The sequence below is a fragment of the Lissotriton helveticus genome, chromosome 1_1 (genome assembly GCF_964261635.1).
Source record: "Lissotriton helveticus chromosome 1_1, aLisHel1.1, whole genome shotgun sequence".
NCBI classification, from domain to species: domain Eukaryota; kingdom Metazoa; phylum Chordata; class Amphibia; order Caudata; family Salamandridae; genus Lissotriton; species Lissotriton helveticus.
Genome location: NC_136057.1, coordinates 25,358,278 through 25,382,691, shown reverse-complemented (window position 1 = coordinate 25,382,691; position 24,414 = coordinate 25,358,278). Strand labels below are relative to the sequence as shown.

Here is a 24,414-nt window from a genome sequence, read left to right as displayed (position 1 = left end):
CTAGCCATTCTGACTGAAACTTGGCTTACTGAAGCCTCTACCCCGATTATGGACATACTAGTCCCCCCCAACTATCACATCATTAGGCTAGACAGGTCTCCAGACAAGACGGGCGGGGGAATTGCATGCATTTTTAGGAGCAACCTCTCCGTTACTAAAGTCAACTCCCCATCCCTCTCCCTCTCCTCCTGTGAACTCCTCTGCCTCGACATCACCAGCGAGGGCAAACAAGTTTGTACTTTACATCTCATCTATCACCCGCCTGGTGACAATCTCATATTCACCCAACAACTCATGGACACGATCACATCCAATGCCGGTCGGCAGACCACCCAAGTCTACCTGGGTGACTTCAATCTCCACTGGAACGATCAGAAAGACACAGTGGTGAGTAGTCTCAAAACTCTCCTTAATGCGCTTGACCTCACCCAAATATGCGATAGACCAACACACGACAAAGGCTCGATACTTGATCTCATCATTGCCAAAGAGAATTCTACACAACTGGAGACGATTCTACCCTGCGACTGGTCAGATCACCACATTATCACCTTCTTTATCATTGAAAAAGTTAAACCTAACCCGGCTCAACCAATCAAATCCAAAACATGGAAAAGGGACATGAAGAATCTTAACCCCTCTACCCTGCCTCCACACATCGGCAATCTCCTCCTTCCCCCCTCAGGTGCCTCGGATGTTCAATCACTGACCGACCACTACCTTGACTCTATGAATACAATAGTCAATGAAGTCGCCCCTCTGCAACTGAAGAGAGTCTCCACCAAAATTTCTAACCCCTGGTATGACGATAGACTCAATGACGACAGGCGTACTATGCGAATGGCAGAGCGCACCTGGAGATCGGACCCTTCAGCACTGCACCTCAAAAGGCTTAAGAACAAGAGAAATGCCTACTTCAGGAAAATAAAACGCACAAAGTTGGACTTCTTCAGCCGCCAGTTGGACCAAGCAAAAAACAGGCCAAGAAAGCTGTTCGAACTAATCAAGACCCAAACAAAGACACAACCCTCACAATCAAACAGCACAACAAGCGACACCCCACACTGTGAAGCCTTCTCTGCTTTCTTTAAGCTGAAGACTGACAACATAAGAAATGACCTCATCATAGATGTAAGCCGATTCCCCAACCACACAAGAATGGCTAACACTCAACCTAAAAACATGGCATCTTGGCTGTACTTCGATACCTACTCGGAAGAAACAATACACAAACTGCTCTGCACCTTGGAGCCCTCTAATCACCTCACAGACCCTCTACCTGCTAATGCTGTAAAAGACTTCATCCCCCTGCTCCTCCCTCTCTGGACCAAAATCATCAACTGCTCCCTGCAACAAGGCCTCATTCCAGACTCCCTCAAGGTAGGACAAGTCACGCCTATACTCAAGAAACCTACAGCTGATCCGTCTGACCTAAACAATTACCGGCCCATCACCAATATCCCCACCCTGGCCAAACTGCTGGAGAAATGTGTCCAACTCCAACTAACAAAACACATTGACCAATTTGACCTCCTCAACTCTCATCAATCAGGCTTCCGAGCGAAACATAGCACGGAAACAGCTATGACACACATCATTGATGAAGCCCTCCAAATTCTTGATCGCAATGAGTCCTGCCTCCTCATCCTTCTTGACCTCTCGTCAGCATTTGACACGGTCAAACATGAGAACTTGCTGGAGCTGCTAAGCACTAGAATGGGTCTTTCGGGAACTGTTCTCAAATGGTTTTCGTCCTTCCTTCACAACCGGTCTCAGAAGTTCAAGATCGACAATGTGCTATCTACACCTGTGCCTGCAGATCTAGGGGTTCCACAAGGATCCTCCCTCTCCCCCACACTGTTCAACCTCGTCATGGAACGGCTCGCCACCTTGCTCCAAGCTTCCAATGTCCAATTCCATATGTACGCCGACGACACACAACTTTACCTAAAGCTTCAATCCCCGGAAGATATCAAACATCTGAATTCCACGCTTATTAACACTCAATCTTGGCTAGCCGATAATCACCTCAAACTAAATGCTCTGAAAACTGAGTTCCTACTCATCTCACCCCCGGCGAAAATCTCCACCACCCAAATATGGCTCAATAATCTAACAGCACTAAATGTCCAACCCACCATCGTGGACTCAGCGAAATCCCTAGGCATCACACTCGACGCCAAGCTCAACATGCAGCAGCACGTCAGCAAAGCCACAAAAGCAGCGAATTTCCAAATCCACACACTGAGGAAAATTAAACCCTTCCTCCCTGCCGAAGACTTCCAAACTGCTGTACAAGCTTTAGTCATCCCTCGAATAGACTACGGAATTGTGTCCCTCAGCGGACTCCCGCTATCCACAACAGCACCCTTAAGAGCCTCCCTGAACGCTGCCGCGAGACTCATTACTGGCTCTAGAAAGCACTCGCACATATCCCCAGACTTAAAGTCTCTAAAATGGCTGCCTTTTGAAGCCAGAATACAGCTAAAAATTGCAGTTATGACACACGCGGCCGTGCACCACAAGGCACCTAACTACCTCGCTCAAAAGTTGTCTATTTCAGGAGGTTCGAGATCCAATAGAAGTTCAAAAAATCTACTCCTGAAACCTCGTAGATTCCGGAAAGAGAAAACATACAAGCGCTCCTTCTCAGGAATGGCACCCAGGATCTGGAATGCGCTCCCTCCTGAAACCAGGCGTATCTCCTCCACTGCACTCTTCAAGAAAGAGGTGAAAACCATCCTTCTGGCCAAGATCTCCTGAACCTTATAGGTGCTGGATCAGAGACCCTGCATTGCTTTGTATCAATGCTCACCTTGTCCTTTGGCACTATACTTCTACTTGATGGGGACACTACTACGCTACTTTCCTACTACCGACCAATATATGATACACGTTGGTTCACTGATTCACTCTCCCGATGCCCCCACTCAGTGCTCTCTCTATACTAAAACATTGGCATAAGCCATCCACACACCCAAGGTGCACCTGAACACCTCTGTAGTGGGATCAATGACTTGTGCCGTCTTATATTACTGGTTTACCTGATTGTATATTGATATGTTTTATGTATGTTATTATTATCCTATCATGTTATTGACTACTACACTGCTCCCATTACCTCTGTTCATTCCTACCCTGTCTTTGTGAAGCGCTCTGATATCTGTAAGGATCTTGTTTGCGCTATATAAAACTTTGAATAAATAATAAAACACTAATTGAATTGAATAGTCGACCATTGCAGGTTTTAACTATCTGAACTCTAGGCTGCTTCTTTACATCTCACACTGACACTCGTATGTGGGATGATAGTGACAGGCCCTGTCACAGCAGATCTCCCCACCACTTGGCTCCAAGATACCTGTAAATCATTTAATAAAACAACATTTGTAGAGCGCAGCACTGTCACCCGTGGGGGTATCTGGACGCTGGGGTGTAGGGTCTCCATTGTTCCAGCTCCCCCTGCGACAGGCCTTGAGGAGACAGCAGTAGAAGAGAAGAAACAAACAGAAGACGCAAAACAGAGGGCAGAAAAACGAGCAGAGAAGGCAAAACTGAGGGCAGAAAAACGAGCAGGAAAGGCAAAACAGAGGGCAGAAAATGTACAGAAAACAGGGGAGAAAAACTGCAAAAAAGAGCAAGAAGCAAGCAGAAAAGACAAAACGGACGGCAAAAAAATAAGCAGAAATGGCAAAACAGGGAAGAAAACAAGCAGAAAAGGCAAAACAGAGGGCAGAAAAAAGGCAAAACAGAGCAGAAGAGGGCAGAAAAATGAGCAGGAAAGGCAGAACAGAAGGCAGCAGAGGGTAGAGGACTGCGGGTAAGCTGGACAGGAGAAATGTCACAGGGGGAGCTGGCATGAAGACCTACTCCACAGGACCAAAAACAATTGTAAACAAAATATCAGGGTGGACACCGCAGGGCCATAACTGGCTAAGCAGATGACAATCATAAGTGATACTGCAAGGGGCGCGGCAGAGATGCTCAAAGCTGCCGGCTACTGAAAACCATAAACCGCCCTCACCTCTCCACACACCAGATTGCTAAATGCTGCGTTCTGTAGCACCATACCTGCACCTTGGTGGTCATCGCAGACGACATGGAAACATTTACCATATAAGATAAACAAATCAAAGACAACTCCCGTCCAACTACACACCCCAATTGGTGCAGCCTACTGCCCTTATATGAAAGCGCTTCAGTGCCCCACATAGACATGGCAAGCGCTATAGACAAACTGTAATGCAATACAATGTCTGAGCTATCCCTCCCTTTACAGAGATCGCACAGCCTTGAAGCTAGGACAGCTTAGCTAACCCCGGACCACACTCTGTACATGGGCAGGCTGTGGGCAGCAGACGTGGCACTCAGCCTGTGTGCGCAGTTTAGTTCTTTGTGCAGTTTGAGGGCAGTTTCTACACTCAGTAGATTGTGGCTTTCATCCTTCATGGGTCACTAAAACGCGAGCTACTGAGTTGAGCAGTACTAGGATCTGTTGCTCATGAGCTAGGAAATGGTGAAGTCCACTTTAGGATTTAGAGGACAGGATACAGATGAGACAGCAGAGCTATCCCTCATGTTACACACATTGGGCAGCTGCATGGCCACCCATTGAACTCCAGACTGATGCCTTGAGCTGGACAGGGGTGGGGAGGGTCTTCCACCCAAAGGGTATATGTTCTCACGCGTCTGTGATAAGACACAGAGCCGATGGACAGGACTCCTCTACTGAGCCCTACTTTCCCTGACTTCAGTGCGCTGCGTGCGAATGAGGCTGCGGTTACATCTCGCGCCCACACCGCCCAAAATCACTTCCTCATCCAAGGAGGACAGGGAACATCTGCCACTTGTGATATGCACACATCTGGCGAGGGCATTGGGAAACATTGCCTCACACCATGACACGTGGCCACCCGCTGCCACCGCGTGCCAAGCCTTCCACATGGCACAGCTATTAGTAGCAGCACATTGACGAGTGGTCAAAACACAAGACATGGCAGGCGCCCATCTTCTATGAAAACACTGGATCCTCGCCAGGTTCCCCAACCCAGGATGCACAGCGAGAAGTATGTATGGAACAGCCATCAAATTTCCTACTTTTTTGGATTTTTTTTCAAAAGTAATCCCATGTAATCCAAAATTTCAGCTTCAAGCTCAACGAGTGCCACTGCGGCTTTAGTCCAAGACACACGTAGCGGTACATGGTTGCCTCATAATTCAACATGGCGATGACATTCCCAATGAATTTCAGGCACTGAACTGCCCTTCCTCGGGGGCAACTACAATAAACATGAATAAACAAATAAGAACCATGTGTTGCCATTAAAAACTAACAACTAACTTCAGCAAGAGAGCTACCAAAGGGGCGGCATCCCGCTGCAATCTGACTCTGCTCAATTCTGCTCCTCTTACAAGGTTTCTCTTCCCTCTAGCACTCTGAGGTGGTGGTCTAGTTGACATATAGCGCTACACAAAAAGATCAGAAAATATACAAAGGGTGGTTAATAGGTTTGACAAGAACCACTGAGCTCTTTGTACACCTGCCTCATTTGATGTAGCGAGCGGAAACGGTGACGAATGAGCGACCCATTACCTGCCTCGTCCGCCTTCCTTGCTCCAGTCCTTACGTCAATGAGCTCTGTCAGAGACAGGGTTCAGATGTCAGCTATACTGGTAACAACTACAAGCACCAGCCCTAACCAGTATATGGTCGACGACAGCAACACCTGCCTGTGTCATATGCATAAGCATATGACACCTTCAAGTTCCTCACCCACGCACACAAAGCACTCCACAACGCCGGACCAGGCTACCTGAACAGCAGACTCACCTTCCACACATCCCACCCGCCAGCTCCGCTCCGCCAGCCTCACCCTCGCCCTCGCCGCTGTCCCCCGTATCCAACGAACGACCTCCGTCGGCAGCTCCTTCTCCTACCTCGCCGCCAAGACCTGGAACACCCTCCCTACCCACCTACGGCAGACCCAAGACCTACTCGCCTTCAGAAGACTCCTCAAGACCGGGCTCTTCGAGCAGTAGCAGCACCCCCTCCCCCTCCCCTCAGCGCCATGAGACCCTCACGGGTAAGTAGCGCGCTCTACAAGTACTTGATTGATTAAGCATGGCGCTGAACAATATTAATGTTTTTCTGTTGAACTATGGATTAATTTCCCCCTATATGGCAAAGTTTTATGGTTTTGTGAGGGAGGCTTGCTATAGCAACTGTCACCAAAATTAAAACTTGTGTTTTGAGGGCCTGCACCAGCGGCCTCGATCTGTATTAATAATGAGTGCCTGTTCAAGCGGTTTCCATAATTTCTGCGTCAACCGCTCTTCAACAGAGGCTGATATTTCGGATTGCAGTGTGCTGGACTACGGGAATGCCCTTTATGTGGTCATGGCAGACGATCAGTTCTCCCGTTCTTCATGTAATTCAAAATGCAGCAGCCAGACTCATCTGCAACAAAGACAGATCTAGCTCAGCCCGTTTAAAAACCCTCAGCTGGCTATCTAGTCGAAAAAGGGCGGACTCCATAGACCCACCCGAGAGGGGTGCAGGGATTGCGGAGCTTCCACTAAATGTGGTGACCATCAAGTGTACATGTTTTTCCAAACTTTTGAAAAAATGGGCAGCATGGATATAGGTCTGAAATTCGCCCACTTGGTTGGATCCAAATTAGCCTTATTTAAAAGTGGGAGGACCGTAGTGCGTTTCCATGACCGAGGACAAAACCCTCATGAAGTGAGGCGTTGAGAAGATCCACCACCACCCGTAGCAAATCAGGGTCTAGGAGTCCAGCGTGGCGTTGGAAGCGGGTCAAGGGGAGAGCCGGATTTGATTGTCTGAAGTGTAGCCATAAATGCAGAAAGGTCCAGAGGAGACCACGACTCCACTTTTGGGGTCCGCCTAGCTTGTCTCGAGAAGGATTAGGGCCAGATAAGGGAGGTTGCCAAGAGACGCTATCAGAATTTGAATCCCCAGATTGCTCTCCTGCCTTGTGGCTCTCCGCCAACAGGTACTGCATCTTATTCAACATTTCCACAAAGAAGTGGGCCAGTTCTGCACATTGAGGATGGGAGGGTACCGGCGCCGGGGATGCTTTGCCAGGGTCAGAAAATTCTTTGACCACATTGAAGAACGTTTTAGGACAGTTTTGAGAATGAGTAATTTTATCTGAATATTAAGACGCCCGTGCTGCTCTACAAAGTACACGATATTTTTTTATAGCAATTCTGTATTCGGCTTCGAGCTCCACGCTATAGGACTTCCTACCGAGTCTCGCGAGACCCTTGGAACGTTTTTTCTCTAGAGGAAGCAGGTTGTTAAACCAAGGTGTCTGGGGGTGGGATCTCACCAAAGACGTAAGTGTGGTCAGAAGAGTTATCTCCAGAGAGTTTATAATCGAGAGATTTATCAAGGGATGATCAGCTTCGACCTTCTGCTTTAGGTCTGGTATAGAGCTCCGAAGCTGTGAATACAAACCTAAGGCGTCCAATTTAAACCCGTTGCTAGACTTGGTTCCTGGTTTGGAAGCCCCTACAGAGGGAAGTGTCGGTGTCCTAATAGTAAATGGAACTGCAAGGTGGTCTGACCAAGGAAGCGATATAGGTGTCGCTGTAAAGAGATCCTCTATGTTGGAAAAAATAGGATCCAAGAGGCGGCCAGCCTTGTGAGTGGGAGTTGAGTCACAGAGAGCCAGGTTTAAAACATTCAAATCCTCTATGAGTGAGGAACCCGGGCTGCACACAGGATCCTCTAAAAGTAATTTTGAGGTCACCTTGCAGAGTAAATTTGGCCCATCGGAGGACATGAGGAGAAAGATGATCTGAAAATAGTGGTGCACCACTTCTCGGCATACCCCGGGCCGGGTAGATCAAGACCTCGGATATTGTGAAGTAATGTGTGAGACAGAGAGAGAGAAAATACGGCCTCACAATCAGGGATGGGAAGTTTTTCAATTTTGCATTTGAATGTATCTCTAAAGAGAACATTAATCCCACCTCCCATCTTATTCTGTCTGTCTTTTCTCATAATTGAGTAATTTGGAGTGAGAGCAGCAATTACATCTGGTAGAGATGCCTCATTGAGCCATGTCTCAGTTAAAAACAGGGCATGCAGGGAATTTTCCCACAGGACATCAAATAAATGTTGCTGGTGACTGGGTAGGAAGTGACAGTTGAGACTATAGAAGCCAATATATTCTAGAGGGAATAATGGTATGACCCAAGTTGGCATTTCCTGTTATTTGCAAATGACTGGGGTCATCTAACTTGGCTGAAAATTTGCAGCAAGTCCTATCAAAGTGGGCTTGCCAGTGGGTCTAAAGAGGTCTGGCAGCCTTGCAAGCAGACCGGTCGAAGTGCCTTAAGTTGTACGGGCTATATGACAGCCTAAATGAAAAGACTAGGGTTACTTGGCCCTAGGCATGTTCGGGCGCAGACGCGCTTGCATTAAGCACACCTTTGGAGCACCAGATGCGCGTCTGCACCACAGCAACTCTATACGGGGCTAGGTGTGCTAACACTGGCCCGCTAACCAGCGGCACCACAAATTGGCCGCTGAAGCAGGCACTTGAACACGTGCCCAGGCCTAGTAATTCTATTACTCCAATCCAAGGGGACTTGAGTAATGGAATTACTAGGACTGGGCAGTGAACTCTGCTCGCTGAGTTTTCCGAACTCTACGGAGCCCACCGAGATCCCAAAAACTCAATTCAGTGGAGCGGAGCAGAGTTTTCCCCGCTCACGCGTGCCACCACTAAGTTGGCAGAAAATCCAGCAAGATTTCTCAGCACGGGCGGTCGCGGATGGTCGTGACCGCTCGTGTAGAGAAACCTCCCGTTCGCGTTGACGAAGTTGCCGCTTGAGTGGAACATCTACTCGAGTGGCAGGAAGAAGCAGCGCCCTCCAACGCTGTCCATGGTGCACTTTGCGCAGATTTTCCAGCGCAGGACAAACACCAGGCGCTAAAAATCAACGCAAATGGCGTGACCTAACGCACTCTGCAAGCTTGCAGAGCTCTGTGTAGCTCTATGTAGCGCAGTGGAGTTTTTGGTCACTTTGTGGAGTACGGCGCGGATTTTTGCGTAGCACAACTCCGAACTTTGCCAAAGCCCAGGAATTACCAGCACGTCAATAATTCATCTCCTCCCCTTTATAGCAGTTGTGTGTTTGGTTTCTCGACTGTAGATAAATACGGTCTTTGGTACTTCCAAAAATATTCTGTCTTTTTGGATGGAATGACGGAGAGCCCTTGTGAGCTAACAAACCTTGGTGAATTCTGATGGCTGAGACGGGGGAGACATAGAAGAGAGACACGAAGAGCAAACGTTGGACAGTGACACGCAGCGGACAATACTCACATGCCGATGAGCCTGGTGACCATCGTCCCGAAGTGGTCAAAGATGAAGCCATTGGGCAGGGTCATGAAGTTGTTGAGGAAGGAGGCGATGGTGAAGATCAGGGAGAAACGTTCATCTTGGGCGCTGCAGTCTGTGGAGGGGAGAAAGCCATAGTGGATGGGAAGAGATGAGGACATGGGATAAAAGAACAGAAAACAGAGGCAGTCAGGGATAGGATAGAGACACCAGGCCCGATTTACAGAATGAACTTAAGACTCAATCCTAAACTTACTACTATTTTGGTATTCACAGAATGCACTTACTACTTTTGGTATTCACAGAAGTTAGGATTTTGTCTTAAGTTTGTCTTAAGACAAACTTAAGACAGACTTAAGACAGACTTAAGACAGACTTAAGACAGACTTAAGACAGACTTAAGACAGACTTAAGACAGACTTAAGACAGACTTAAGACAGACTTAAGTTAGGATTTTGTCTTAAGTCTGTCTTAAGTCTGTCTTAGGTTTGTCTTAAGTCTGTCTTAAGTTTGTCTTAAGAAAAACGTAAGACAAAATCCTAACTTCTGTGAATACCAAAAGTAGTAAGTTCATTCTGTGAATCGGGCCCACATTGCCTAAATGAAATCTCACATGTTCAAGGTACCAGCGACAGCAGAAGGGCCCAGCATGGGCAGCCATTCCCACTGCCCCCTCGGTGCATGATTCAACACAACCTGGCATGGCAATCTTTATCAGGACAAGCCTCTTCAGCCACCACTCAAAATCAGGCCCAGGTGAAATTTAAATCAAACTGTGGTAATTCGCAGAACTTTGGGGATTTCAGGTTACGCTTGTTATGTGAAATTTCAGAAATTACACCATACTCAGTAACCTTTTACGAGCACATGTGGATAACGTAAGTGGCCGGATTATATATGTTACCATGAAATGCTTCAGTGTGTGCAAAATTAAGGCAAGGAGGCCTTTCGCGTTAAACAATATCGCCAAATGACAGATTTGCAATATGCATAATTTTCACAAACCTTTGACAGCCTACAATGGGAGTATCTGTATAGAGTGATGCAGAGGTTTGGCTTGGGGGAGGGATACATCACTTGGACAAAAGTCCTATATGCGGCGGCTAGGGCGAGAGTAAAGGTTGGTGCCCTGATATCCCTCCAGTTCGAAGTACTACGTGGTACTAGACAGGGATGCACCCTTTCTCCCCTGTTATTTGCACTGGCGGTGGAACCTCTGGCAGCGTCGGCCAGGCGGGGTGTTTATTACGGAGGGCTGGAGCTTAGAGGAGCGCGACACTTCATCTCATTATATGCAGATGACATTCTCCTTTATTTGGAGGATGCCGATGGGGCTGTGGAGGGAGCTGAGAGACTGCTGGCACGCTTTGGCGAGTTATCAGGCTTGAAAGTGAACTGGGCTAAAACCTGTCTCTTCCCCCTGCGGAGGGGAGAGGTCCAGCCCCCGGCCCGCCCATTGCTCCGATGGGAGCCTGACTGCCTGCCCTACCTAGGGGTGCACATATACCACGATCCGGCGAACATGCTGGACGGCAATGTGGGCCGCTGTATCCGAGCTTTACGGAGCAGCATGTCCTTTTGGGCCATCCTATCTCTATCGGTGGCTGGACGGATATCTCTCTTGAAAATGGTTGCCTTACCACGCTTACTATATTACTTCAGAGCTCTCCCCGTGTGGGTGCCTGGAGCGGTTTTTCAACAGTTAAAATCGGCACTCGTGTCATTCTTGTGGGGCAAGGGCAGGCGCAAGTTTGCCTTAGCGACACTGACCCGCCCCAAGGACGAAGGAGGCCTAGCGGTCCCGGACTTCGAACTCTACTACCTGGCCGCCCAACTGCAGACATTCACGCAAGAAGTTGCGAGAGCCTACCGCGGGCCGGACCCGGAGAGGGACGCCGGCACCCCCCCGCCATGTGTTGGCTTATATTACCCTACGGCAAAAGCTAACGCTCAGTGACCTCTCCCAGGAAGAACGGATGTTTCGCTTATGCTGGAACCGCTCGCAGAAACGAGCGGGAATCCATCGCCCGTATGCGCCCGAAATCCCACTGGGCATGCTGATGGCACTCCCACACGGAGGAGACTGGTCGAGGCTCCAGCTATGGGAGGAGGCGGGACTGCAGGTGGTTGGGGACCTATATGACGATGGCGTGCTAGCCCCGTACCAGACACTGCAGGAGCGCCACGATCTCCCGAGGGGGGACTACCTACTACACGCTGCTGTGGTGAGGGCTATCCAGGCACACTGGGGGGAGGGTTTGGCCGAACCGTCGACAGCATCGGCTTGCCAGTACACAATGATGGCGGCGGGCACCTTCAAGGCGGTGACATTCCTCTACTCGAGAATGTTGAACGAATCCTTGCAGCTGCTGGCGGCGTTGAAGACCAAATGGGAGGCAGACTTACAAAGGGAGATTCCGGACACTACCTGGTCCCAACTAATACGAAGGCCGAGAAAGAGCACTAGGAACGCGCGCTTCCAGTTAATACACTTTTATATTCTTCACAGGGCCTACCTCACCCCTGGTAAAATTGCGCAGTACTTCGGAGCAGTAGAAGCTGCGTGTCCCAGATGCAATAAGATAGGTGCGGACTTAGTGCATATGCTGCGGGACTGCCCTCATCTGCAGGACTACTGGACGGACATTGGCGCCACACTGAACAAGGTGACAGACAGGAATTTGCAATTTGACAGTGCCACCAGCATATTACATTGGTTTCCACACACACCCAAAAATAAAATATCGAGTAAATTCATCGACATGGGCCTAATACTAGCAAAAAGGGAGCTGACCAAGGGGTGGAAGTCGAGAACGGGACCGACACACCAGAGATGGTTGAACGAATTCCTAAAGTGGGCGGCGGCCGAGAGCACGATCAGATACCAACTGGCCCGCCGCGGTTCAGACGAACGTGCCCAAGAGGCGGCACTGGCATGGGAGATGCTAGTACAGTCACTACGAGATAACTCAGTGGAGGAGGAGAGGGAGGAGGACCCTGAGGACCATGGAGTCCCGATCGTGAGGGCCGCGGTGCCGGCCCCCCCACTAGACACACACACATAGTATAGTGCACACCAAATTACTTCTGCCCATTACCACAAATTCATGCCACCCAGAGCTAGGCGCAGGCGTGGACACTGAGGGAGGGAGGGGGGGGGGGGGGGGGAGTAGTAGTGCGGGTTCAGGGGCACAAATCGAAGATCAGGGGAACTATTGTCTGATGTTACTGGAGGGACGGGGAGTATTGACTAAAAAGCAGACACCAGATTACCTAATATTAAGACTGTGGGAGGAAGAAGTGTAACACGCACCGAGGAAGTGGAGGATGCCGCCCGGCCTACGGGATGTGGGCTGAATGGCTGTTTGTACTAATCAGGTGCCGAATTAGATTGAAGGAAAGTCTGTACTGACATGATCCAGTAATGATATGTATACCGTAATTTGATCTGCAATAAAAAACGTAAAAAAAAAAAAAAAAGAAATGCTTAATTTTCACAAACTGTTGCACAGTTATGCAGAAGCAAATTGTTAGACCTGGCATCCTTGGCGTGGTTTCCCCTGACTTTTTGATCTCTGCCTCCTATGTTTTTGACTCTATGCTGGATTACGTTTTGCTGGTTTAGATGCTTTGGGCACTTTGCCACTGCTGATCAGTGCCAAGGTGCAAGTGCTCCTGGTAGGGCCTGTACAGATGTACGGGACAGGCTGCAGTAGGGGATTACTGCCAAATTCGTTTTTCACTGTAGCCAGGCTGCCTTGCCCATAGGACAGAATGAGGGAGGGTGGGGGCCCATGGGTGCCTGCCTATCTTCCCCTAGGAACAAGATAGCAAATCCAAACCTGGTTTCTCTGGATTCAGAAATCCATAATACATCTTTTAGCATTGGTGGTTTTTAAATGTTGTGTCTGAAAATAGCACTTTTAGAAAGTGGCTAATTTCTTGTCCAGTCTGTCGGTGGGCCTGCCTGGGTGTTCGAGTTAGAGGGAGTGTGACAGGGTCTGGGAAAGCTCCAGCAGTGGGATGATAGCTGGCTGCCCCTGAAGGTTAGGGGGAGGAGTGGTGCTGGGCTGTGCCCTGCCTTTGTGATACCTGCTCCCCTGTCTGCTGGGTGACGGATGTCCCTGCCTCCCTTCTTCAAAGAGGAAGATTCCCCGTGACCGAGAAACTCCTGCCGCCAGAGCCTGGACATGGGCGACCCGTGCTTAAATCACCAAACCTCAAAGGAATCAAAGACTATTTTCTGTATAAAGGAAAGAGCCGTATAGATTAGAATCAGACTACTTCTGACTGAGGAGGAGAATCCCTGCTGAAGAGGACACCGTAGGAAGACCCCAGGAACAGTGCTGCCATTGCTGTGTGTCTGGAAGCTGACCTGCTGTCTTGTCTTGTCCTGCCTAAGAGGGACCGTTGGGACTGTGCTGTGTGCTTTGTCCCCCTCCTGCTGAGAAGAACTCTCCAAGGGCTAGAAGAAGAGCTAGCCTCCTGGCCCCAGAGTCCAGGGACAAAGAAACTCTGCCGTGGTTATCGCCTTTTCCCCCCTTCTGGTTGTGTGGGGGGGAATGCTGTGTTGGTGACCTGAATTTGCCGAGAGAGAGGGTGCTGCGGGAGCTCGTGGGCTCGTATCCTCTCTCCCAAGTCCCAAACTTCAGAAAGCATCGCCAAAGTTTAGGAGGCCGCCCTCCTGCCATTAAATAGGAGCGCCATGGGCCCCGGACTCTGCCCGAGAAAACCCAGCGTCCCCCGTGCCCCCACCATCGAGATCTGCGAGGCACCGGGAGCCGAGAAGAAGAGGGGAGGCTCGCCCAAATCGCCGCGCTGGGATTGGACGGCGGGCTTTGACATCACCGCTGGGATTTCCTGGAGCCGCGCTGTGGTTGGCTGGCGGCCCGCCGCGTCATCGGAAAGCCGCGCTGCGGTTGGTTGGCGGCCCGCGGCGTCATCTGAGAGCCGCGCTGGGATTGGCCCAGCGCGCCTGGCCCGAGCTGCGTGTCACCAGGAAGCCGGGAGCCGAGCAGCCTGCAGCTTTCCCCCCCCCCCAGGTAACGCTCGAGTGTGGGACGAGTGCGAGCGCGTCCACCTGGGGGGAGAGGGAGGCCCGGTGTGTGTGCCTCGCCCGCGCCAGCCGGCGAGGGAATCTTCAACTGCCTAACTCCTCCCTGCACCCTCGTACTGGCACCGGAGGGAAGGGCGGTCACGGGGCAGTGCCTTCGTCTGTGTATCCAATCATCGGATCCCCCTGAAGAGAGGGGCAGTCCTCTGGCCATAAAAGACTGGTCGTGGGGGAAATTGAGGTGCCCAAGTTTTTGGCAACAGACTCTTTTTACGTTTCAAGAACACTTTCCATGAGAAGAATACTTTTGACTCAAGAAGCCTATTTTATGTTGGTATATGTCCGTTTTAAGTCTGCCTAAGAACATATAAAAAGATGATTTTTATATTATACCAGTGTGGTTTCAGTTTGTGGTGTTCCCTCTAATTATTGTGAGTGTTGGCGCAAATACTTTACACATTGCCCTGGAGATAAGCCTGTCTGCTCTGCCAAGCTACCAAGGGGGTGAGCAGGGATTATCTTTTGACGTACATCCACCTTGCCTTGACTAGAGGAGAGGGTCCCTAGTTGGTCAGAGGCCGTGGCCCTACCAAATATGGACCCCCAATTCTAACACAAATGTTGTGAATTGTGGTCCCCTACTCAACCTCCCAACAGAGTCGGTTGTCCATCAGAATACCGTGGGCAGGACACCATTTTACAAAAATCTTCTGGCCTCAATATCGACTGCAGAAGTATTGAGAAGGTAAATATGTATGAGGAATTATAGGTTTAATATACTGAACTCTACACAAATGTACTGTGTTGATATGGACAGCCTCAAGGATTGTAGATGAGGAATTGAGAATAGGAGAATATGTCTCCTTCAGTCTGACATGCAGCCCACAGCTTTTCATCTTCAAGACCCTTGTCTCTGATGGAGACATCTGAGCCCTTCAACAGTCATTCATGAAAGAAGGGGAAAGGTCCCTTCCACAGCATGCACACCCTGACCCGGGGTCACCTACACGTTCACGGTTCCTGTTAACTTCAGTTTTTCTACTCCTGGGACTCACAAAAAGCCTTCCTATCCCAGATAAAGAAACCAGGAATCTGGGAATTGGGTTTCATGACATGCGGAAAGTTGGTACCCTGGTCAGTCACGTCACTTCCTCTTCCTTTAACGTCATCAGAACATTGAGGACATTTTTCCTGTTTATCTTTCTTTCCTCACGAAAATCGGTTGTTCTCGCCCAGATTTCATCACTCCTTGATTATTAAAAATGCTCTTTATTTGAGGATCCGTCAGCTGTCCGTAAACAAGTTGCAAGCAGTACAGAATGCTGCCACCTGACTGATATTAAATATTCATAGACACCAGTCGGTGTCTCAGGGACTGATTATGCCCCATTGGCTTACCTCTAAGGACCTCCCCAGACCCCCCATGGACCACCTCCCAGACCCTGGAGCTTGTAAGCAAAGCTGGTGACACACAGACTCAGGAAGGTTCCAGGCTCACATCTGCTAGAGTTTGTAGACAATGAAGTTTCAAACCTCAAGGAACACATGTAAAGACACGTTTACAAACTAGTAACACAAGTACACGGGTAAAACATACAACGCACGCACAATTACGTGAAAATAGTTACTGTATTAGACCATTTGACGTTATAAGAAACAACAGTGGATAACAAGGTGGCCTTGAAATGCAACGACACAACAGGACCCTCGGATATTTACGTGTGTGTAACTCACAGAAGCTTGAAAACTACCTCAGTCGGTCAAAGCGCCTGCTGTACCCATGTTGATGCAATCAACAAGTTATTAATGTTCATTTTCAAGCATATTTGACTCAGCCTTTCATCTTTCTGAGGTTGACACTGAGAAAATGAGTACAGGACGAATGGGGGAGCAGCAGTTGGGTTACAAACATAGCCCCTTCTTCCTAGGTGGGAGTGGTGTGAGTACTCCAGGCCTTTCCCGGTCATGACCAGTGGAGAGGGACAGTAACTCCTGGTCACTACAAAATAGCCCCGGACAAGCAAGATGGAACCTGGCGACATATAGATAACTTATAAATTGCACAATTATTAGATATTGTATGTGGTTAAATGTGGCCTCTAAATATTGTGACGCAGGAGAAGAACGTTAAAGGCAGATCGCGGGATGAAGGGTTCGTTAATGGAAGGCGAAACATAAAAAGTGGACCACAGATTTTAATCCAAACTAGAGAGAACCTTGAAAACCTATGACGACCTTGAAATATGTCTAGCTAAATGACGTGTTGATGGTGGTACCAAGTTCAATAAACAGACACCGGAGGCCTCCGAGGTGCAACGTGCAAGGCTGAACAATGGTAAGAATGGGAGAAGAAAAGCCCCAGGAAGAAAGGCCCACAAGGGGGTGGCAGTCCCCTCACAAGGGTTCAATTGAGCGGCCGCGCTGGTTCGAAGAGAGGCTGGATCATACTGCTTCACACACTGTTTCCAGAAGGCTTAAATAATGACGCAGATCTCTTCGTCCCATCAGTGGTTCCATCAAAGAAACCTTGAAAGAGCTGCTCAAGTGGGCTCTGTTTAACTGAGCACATGGAGTGAAATACCATCTCAGAGCGGTTAAAGAGACTGTTGGGAGACGAACACTGTGGGCTTTCTTTAAGCAGAACTGATTACAAGAGAACCATTATTATTGCCAACACCAGACAATGGACCAGCATTACGCAAAATCTTTACTCTTTTTCTTTCAAGACTTTAGCTGGCGGGCAACTGCAAAGATGAAGAGACGTGATCTCAGGGCGAGTGGGACCTTATGCCCTACAGCGGTACACAGAATCATGTGCCTTGTGCTCTCGTGTGGTAAGGCCAGCGGTACTTACAGTACCATGACATGTATCATGTGTGCACCCGAATCAGGGCTATCTAAAAGGTGAGAGACCGAGACAGTTAGAACATTTCTGAAGTCAGCGGGTTTGATTTTATTCCAGGAAATAGAAGAACCAGAAAAAATAAGATGGACAGTACGACCGCTTTGATGCGTAGGGGCGAAAACAACTTTGGAGAGATTAAGAGAAGTCATTTTGTCCAACGCAGTAAACAGGTATATTAAAGTCCCCAAGGACAATAAAATATGGAAACTGCGATGTAAGACTGGCCAGCGCCTCCTCAAGAGACTTTATGAAATCACCAGAGTGGACGGCGGACGATAAATCGATACAATGCAGTGGAGCGCTAGGTATGCCTCAAGGCACTTTAGAAAGAGGCAGGTGACAGCGGAATTACTATAGTGTGTATTCGGGAGCGGAGATGTAGTCTTCATCGAAGAGAAGAGTCCTCACCTTCTCCGCAAAATACTGGAGGGTTGTACCCATCATCCTGTCTATTGGGATGAAGTTCCATGGCCTGGAGGCACAGACAGAAGGACAGAGGTCCTCAAATGTCTGACATACAGTGTGCCATCAAACACCCAATGGAAGCACTTTTCAATGATTAAGGTAGAGTGTATTGAAATGGTGATTAGATACCGGACTGAGAGATGGGCAGGGCTGGCACCAGTACATGCCCGATACAGCAGTGTTTGTGCGGCACTTAAGAACTAATAAATGGATAACTCTGTGCCCATCAGGTAGTGCGCCTTCATAGCTCTAATTAAGGCAGTGACAAAGGTAAATGTAAATGTATGTATACTTGTAAAGGGCACTATCACCTTTCAGGCATCCTGGCACTGTATACCGCTGTGGAACCCATCCTGGCTTTCCCTGTGAGGTGTCCACTCCTGGGCACCCCCAAGGTGGAGGCCAGGCATCCTTAGCATTGTGGGGGCCGTTGTGGAGATTAAGCAAGCTATTGCCCAGAGTTGCAGAGTGGGACTCCATGATTGGAATAGGCACCGAGGCAAGAATTATCAGGTCCGTGGAATTTTTGAGCTCAAGACCCGCCGAGGCGGGGGGACTTGAACCCTGGTCCCGGGCTAGACCTCTGCATCAGGGTCTGCCGCTCTAACCACTGAGCCACACTTCTCCACGAAGGTGCAGATAGCATGCTGGGAAGTGCTTTTATACTGTGTGTGAGTGCCGTGACACTAAGGGCGGGATTGTAGACCCACCAGTCCAGCAGAAACCCAGAAGCCTGGCAAGCGATGCCAAAATATTGTGCAGGAATTCCCAGTTTCTGTACCATAGAGAAGCTGTATCGGGGCTCATTCATACATGCTGTGCCCGGGGGGCGTCCAAGAAATGCAGATACCAAGTGCAGCCCCAGGCAGAGAGCCAAAAGATAATGAAAAAGTATTTCAACCTACCTGTGATGATCATCTGACCTTGAAATCCCATTATAGGGCCATCTTAACTACACCTAGATGTACATAGCACACTGTCAATAAGTGTCTGCCCCTAACTACAACCCGCACATGTGGACATCTTTGGTGGCATGGACAGTGGGCAGTGCGATGACACCACAATGGTACCCAGGCCCTCCCTGGATCTCTGAGGCTGGAAAGAATAGTTCAGGGACCTTAAGTCTGTATAAAGGGGCATACAAGTATTTCGCAACCTGCACTGCACTTTGTAAATAATCACAACAGACTGATGTGAAAAAATGCAGGCCGGCAGTGTAGGAAGAGGGAATGGGCGAAGTGGGGGAGAATGGGGTATCCACGTACATAAAAAACCCAACAGGGGGTAATCCCTGCGGGGCAAACATTTGCACCTAGAGAGAGTTGGCGTTTGCCCTGCATTGAAATATCCGCAAATCCACGGTTACTATTCACGCGTGGAACATCTTCCCTCTCAAGGCATCACCCCTTGGCCAGGTCCCTTCACACGTAGGGGGGTCTCCTGAACCCGCACACTAATCTATCGTGTGCCGCAACCTTCCTTGCCGTCAAACATTGGACTGCGACCACCAGATCGTGCCAGAGACTCAAGCTGATGCCGGTAAACCTTGTTCGCGACGCATCCTGAAAGCCTTTAGCCGTGTGGACTGTAGCCGTAAGAGAGAGAAGAATTGATCCCTTCCTCTGTTGTGTTATTCCCTACCGAGTGGGCACTTGAAGTGGGCACCAACCCATAGGTACCCCCCGTGGGTTGTACCCCAACCTTGGATATTCCAGCTACGGTGCACAGGGTCTGTAATTTATTGTTGGATCCCTGTAATTTGGCCCCTCTGTCCTGAGGAAGCCCATAGATACGTGTGGCTGAAACGCGACCGCGACTGCGTCGACATTCTGTGGAGGAGTCCGTTTCAACTGGTAATTTGTGCTAGACTGTAGCATAAGCGCCGGTCTAAATCTTTTTGGGGTAATTAATTTCCCCAGGCGCTGTTACATAGGAGTACCTGGTAGTGTAGCATTGCAATTCAATGCGCGCATAGATATATAAATGTTTTTGTGTAATTTTTTTTTTTTTTTTTTTGTAGGGCTGTGTTGTTTTGAAATTCGTGTGTAAATATATATATATGTGATATATATGTTGTATATTGTATTATATGGAAAGATTGTGTTCAAGTGAAGGTACTCTTGCTGTATATAATTACTTGTTGCTTGTTTTGTGTGCTCCACCTAGTTGTTTGATATGGCTATATATGTGACTATAATTTGTGTATTTATTACTTTATAAAATTCATTTTTTGGGTATATCAAGGCTTTTAATTTAACCTTGATTACAAATAAATACTGAATCGATCCCTCTGTGCTCCTTTGTATTTGTATACATCTTTTTGATGTCATGTGCTCATGTCCATGAGGGTAATTTGGGCACAACCCCTTCTTCTTTTTTTCTAGAGACTCAAGCTAGCCATGAAAGCCCTTTCATACTCGGATGATACTGAACTTTGGGTATGGGGCATCCTTCTCTGGGATCAACTTTGGGGACCTTAAGAAAACCCTGCAACGGGTCCCTCTGCGTCGGCTTCCTTCCCATGTATCGGACGTCAAGGTTTCAGATGCAAGGTACTATCAGATGGAAATATATCAACAATCCTGGCATTTGCCTTGAGAGAGGGCTCTGCCCCTGCCCTTGTTCAAGGCCAACTCTCTGAGAAGAAGCTTCGCACCCTGGAGTGTGCCCCCCCCCCCCAGGACCAGTGAGCCCTTGACACGACAATCCACCAATACGCGCCTCACCTGGTACTCCCGTAGAGTTGGAGCTTGTCGAGTTGTCCGTGGTGCAGAGGTCCGCAAAGTATTTCTCTTGCTTGAGTACGAAGACCAGCGATGCCCATCCGAAGACCACTCCGGCAAAGCCCATGCACTCCACCAGGCCCGTGAAGAAGGTGGCCAGGCGCTTGGCCAGGCCGGCGACCAGCACCATCGCTGCGTCAAATTACCCGGGTCCTATGGCACGGAATTACTGTCCAAGCGTCCTACAGAGAGAGAGAAGGGACAATGGTGGCATTCAATGATGGGCAAGTAAGGGGCAGCGATTGGAACGCGAGTGCTTTTATTGAAATCAGATGCGGGTAAAAAAGAAAACAAGGTAAACCTTAGAGGTCTCGGGGGATCTGGGGTAAGTTTTATTCTCATTTCCCTTGGGACACTATTGATCTATAATAACACAGTATTCAATAGAATGAAATCAAAACAATCTTTTAAAATACAGCAATCCAGTAATGCATAAGATACTGGAATGATTACTCGATAGGGTGCATAAAAATTTGAAATTAAATGATATAAGCACAAAAAGTGATCAGACATAGGTGTGAGATGCAATATTTATATCACAATTACATTAGCAAAGACACAGACCAAGAAACACAGAATAAATCAATGGATATTGGGTATGTACATATATTGTCGACCACGTTTCGACCCTTCAAATTAATAGGATCTTCATCAGGGCCAGTTCAATGTAAGCTTGAGTAGTTGCCACTCTGAAACATCTAACAAAAAAATGATGGCTGCCCCAGTGTAAGCCGAAGACCTCTGTTCTACATACGATACAACATGCTCCGTCAAGCATCTTGGTAGGGGCCTAAAATCATGTGACGTGCCTTAGGTGTGTGCCCTTCGATGCCATCTAGGTGAACAGTGAAGGTATTTTCTCTCGGCTACTCATCGGCCAATGAGGTTTGAGCCTTCCACAGCCCGGCTTGCATCAGCCCTGCCGGCCCAACTGAGGAGCATTGTGAAGCCCCCGGAGGTCACAAGGTCACGCGGTCTCCCCAGTGCGCAGGGACCCTCCGTATAGGTACTTGTGGACTCTCAGTCCTGGTTTCTGTCCCCAGTCCTGACGAAGTGCCGGCCCAACTCCCGAGCTCTTGATGGGACTTGGAGGTGGATGAGGAGGAGTGAGTTCCCCCAAAAGGTGGCGATGGGGGTGGGGGGTCCCCAAGCACCTGTCACAGTCTACATGGAATTCTCTGGAGTTGAGGGTCCCGAGTGCATGTCCCCAGCTGGGGGCCTCATGGCCACCCCAAGGAACTTTAGGAGTTAATAGTAAAGTTTGCTTCCAATGCACAGATGCGGCCTCTGCCCTCGAGGCCTCGTCTGACCCCGGCCCAGCCCTGGCACACGAGGCCCCTGAGGCCAAAACAGGAAACCCCGGAGTGGGACAAACCTTTAATCAGAGCCCCCTCTTCTGTGGCCAACCCCTCCCGGCAGGAAGAGGGCGCGGGGGCCGGCGGGAAGGAAGGAGACGAGGCAAAACTGAGCTCTACCCGGATGTATAAACCCCCATGGGGGGCTGGGGCTGCTGGGAGGCGTCCTGCAGACTGTCTGCCCTCCAAGGCAGGAGGGAAAGAATTCAGAAGCATCGAGTAAAGTCGCGCCTGCAAGAACTAAAGAGGGGGCAATAATATACGTCACCATGAGCTGATCAATTGTAAAGGGAATGAGTGACTCCCATGTTTGGGTCCGAGCAGCAGCGCGTGACCCTCTCTGCCTCGGACAGGACTCTTAATGCTTTAAACACTTGTCTGGAGCGCAAAATAAACAGCAACATTCAGAGTTCTTTAAATCTCCAATCTTGTATATTCAAAAACCTTTTATTCGCATACAAAAGCTGCAAAACATGTATGTAATGTAAACAATACACATCTCAAACTACTAGAAGAGGTCTCAGTAAGATGTGTGCGCAGCCAGAGCAGTATAGGAGCAGCCAACGCGTTTCGGCTTCTCTAGACAGGCCTTCCTCAGGGCTTCGAAGGCACGAACAGAGCTAAACAGGTCAGGGGTTCCCAGAAGGGCGATGTTCTTACCAACTGAGTAGCTGGTAGCTTATAACTAGCAGCGCCCAAAAGATGAAAAGTCACAATGTATCCAGATGGTACAAGGTGAGTGGAACTTACCCAAATCCAAAAACTGTATTACCAGGTGAACCCCAGAAAAGGGAAAGATATAACAAATCGACGACTATAGTTTAACCCCTCCCATGCTGGTAACGGAACCGCTCCGTCACCAGCCATGGACGCGCTGTGCTGATGACGGAACGGTTCCGTCACGGACCGCTCGGAACCGCTCCGTCATAAGCACAGCGCACCCAAGGCTTGTGACAGAGCGGTTCCGTCACGAGCATGGGAGCGCCGCGCGGCCGCCCCACCCCCCTCGCTCTGCGGCGGAATTGCCGCCGCAGCGAAGGGGTTAAAGAGAGCTGTGCCGAGCAGAGGAAGGATTACAATACACATCTTACTGAGACATCTACTGGTACTTTGCAATGCATATTCTTTATGTTACATAAATGTTTTATACTTTGTGTAAGCTAATAAAACTTTTTGAGTATACAACTAAAGATTGGCGAATTAAAGAACTTTGAAATTGGCTGTTCATTGTATTCTCCAGGCAAGTGTATAAAACTTTGTTTAGTACTGCCCCGGGGCAAATCCCATAATGACACCTCTCTGCAGTAGTACAGGTGCTGTCTGCTGCAGCACACTTTCTGATAAACTGACCACACGTTCTGGGGGAGGGGGGGTGTCATTGCTGGTTGTGCGGTCCCGCTGCTGCATCTCTGGAATAGTCAAGGGTAAATATTGATTGCTTTTAATAGTAATTAAGGGTTACATAAAGGTAAAGGATAATTATTACATTTTATTGTGTAAATCAAAATTAAGGGTTATGGTTAGTTCAGAAGATAAGTTCGGAATGCGTATTTAAAAAATACTTTAACATAATTAAATTACACTTAGTATAAGTGTTAGACCTGGCACCATTGGCGTGGGTCTCCCTTCCATTTTTCGTTTCTGTCTCCTCTGTGTTTGCTGGTGTTCGATGCTCAGGGCGCGGTGCCACCGCCATTCAGTGCCACAGCGCGAATGCTCCCTATTGTAAATTGTCTGTATGAATTGGTATAATCCTAATTGACCCAAGGAACATGATAGGAAAGTCGAATTTAGTATGCCCGAGCTCCGAATATTAAAGTGCATCATTTAGTGACGATTATTTTTATATTCTGTGTTTGAAAATACCCCTTTTGGGAAGTAGGTATTTTCTTGCCTAAGTCTTCCCGTGTGCTCTGCTGTTACGTGTATTGGCTGTCTGGTTTTGGAGGGTCAGGGTAGGCTGAGACCGACCTGGATTGAATAGACAGATCTGCAGGTGGAGTATGGGGAGGGGCGACCCTTTGATCTGAGCAGGGCTGTGCCTGGCAAGGTGAATGATGGCTCCACCTCCCACTGTGCGTCTGAGGGCAGACCCCCTCTTCCTGAAAGGCAGGATGCAGCCTTGTGCTCCAGGATGACACCAAAATGGTTCTGGATAGGTTCAGTGATTTGTGACTTTTTGAGAACAAAGACTTTTGGGGTATAAAGATCTGTGCTGAAACCCCTACACGGTGTGTTACTTCTGGATGTCCAGACAAACCTCTTTCCGTGTAACTAGAGGGAAAGGACTTTGAAAACTTTCATCCATCTTGCTGAAGCAACTACCCAAGGGCCTGATTTGAGCTTGCCTCCTGCTGAAGTCTCAGGGACATTAGACTTCACCCATCAGCTTTCCGGGTTCCTATTTGAGGGGAATTCTACTCGCAGGTGAGGCCTCTGTTGAGAACTCCAGAGCCTCTGGTTCTACTGCGGGGAA

The 24,414-nt window shown here is 48.8% G+C and overlaps 1 protein-coding gene across 6 annotated transcripts in view; it reads right to left on the bottom strand.

The window, feature by feature from the left end:
- The window catches only part of SLC43A3 (solute carrier family 43 member 3), a 419,431-nt gene that overhangs the window by 131,461 nt on the left and 263,556 nt on the right, over nt 1–24,414 (bottom strand). For all 6 annotated transcript variants that reach the window (XM_078674229.1, XM_078674237.1, XM_078674262.1 and 3 more), the window contains 2 exons: nt 20,527–20,765; nt 9,363–9,492 (listed from right to left, as the gene is read on the bottom strand). In XM_078674229.1, coding sequence (XP_078530355.1) covers nt 9,363–9,492; nt 20,527–20,713 — 317 coding nt within the window. In that variant the 5' untranslated portion in view covers nt 20,714–20,765. The remainder of the gene's footprint in view (nt 1–9,362; nt 9,493–20,526; nt 20,766–24,414) is intronic.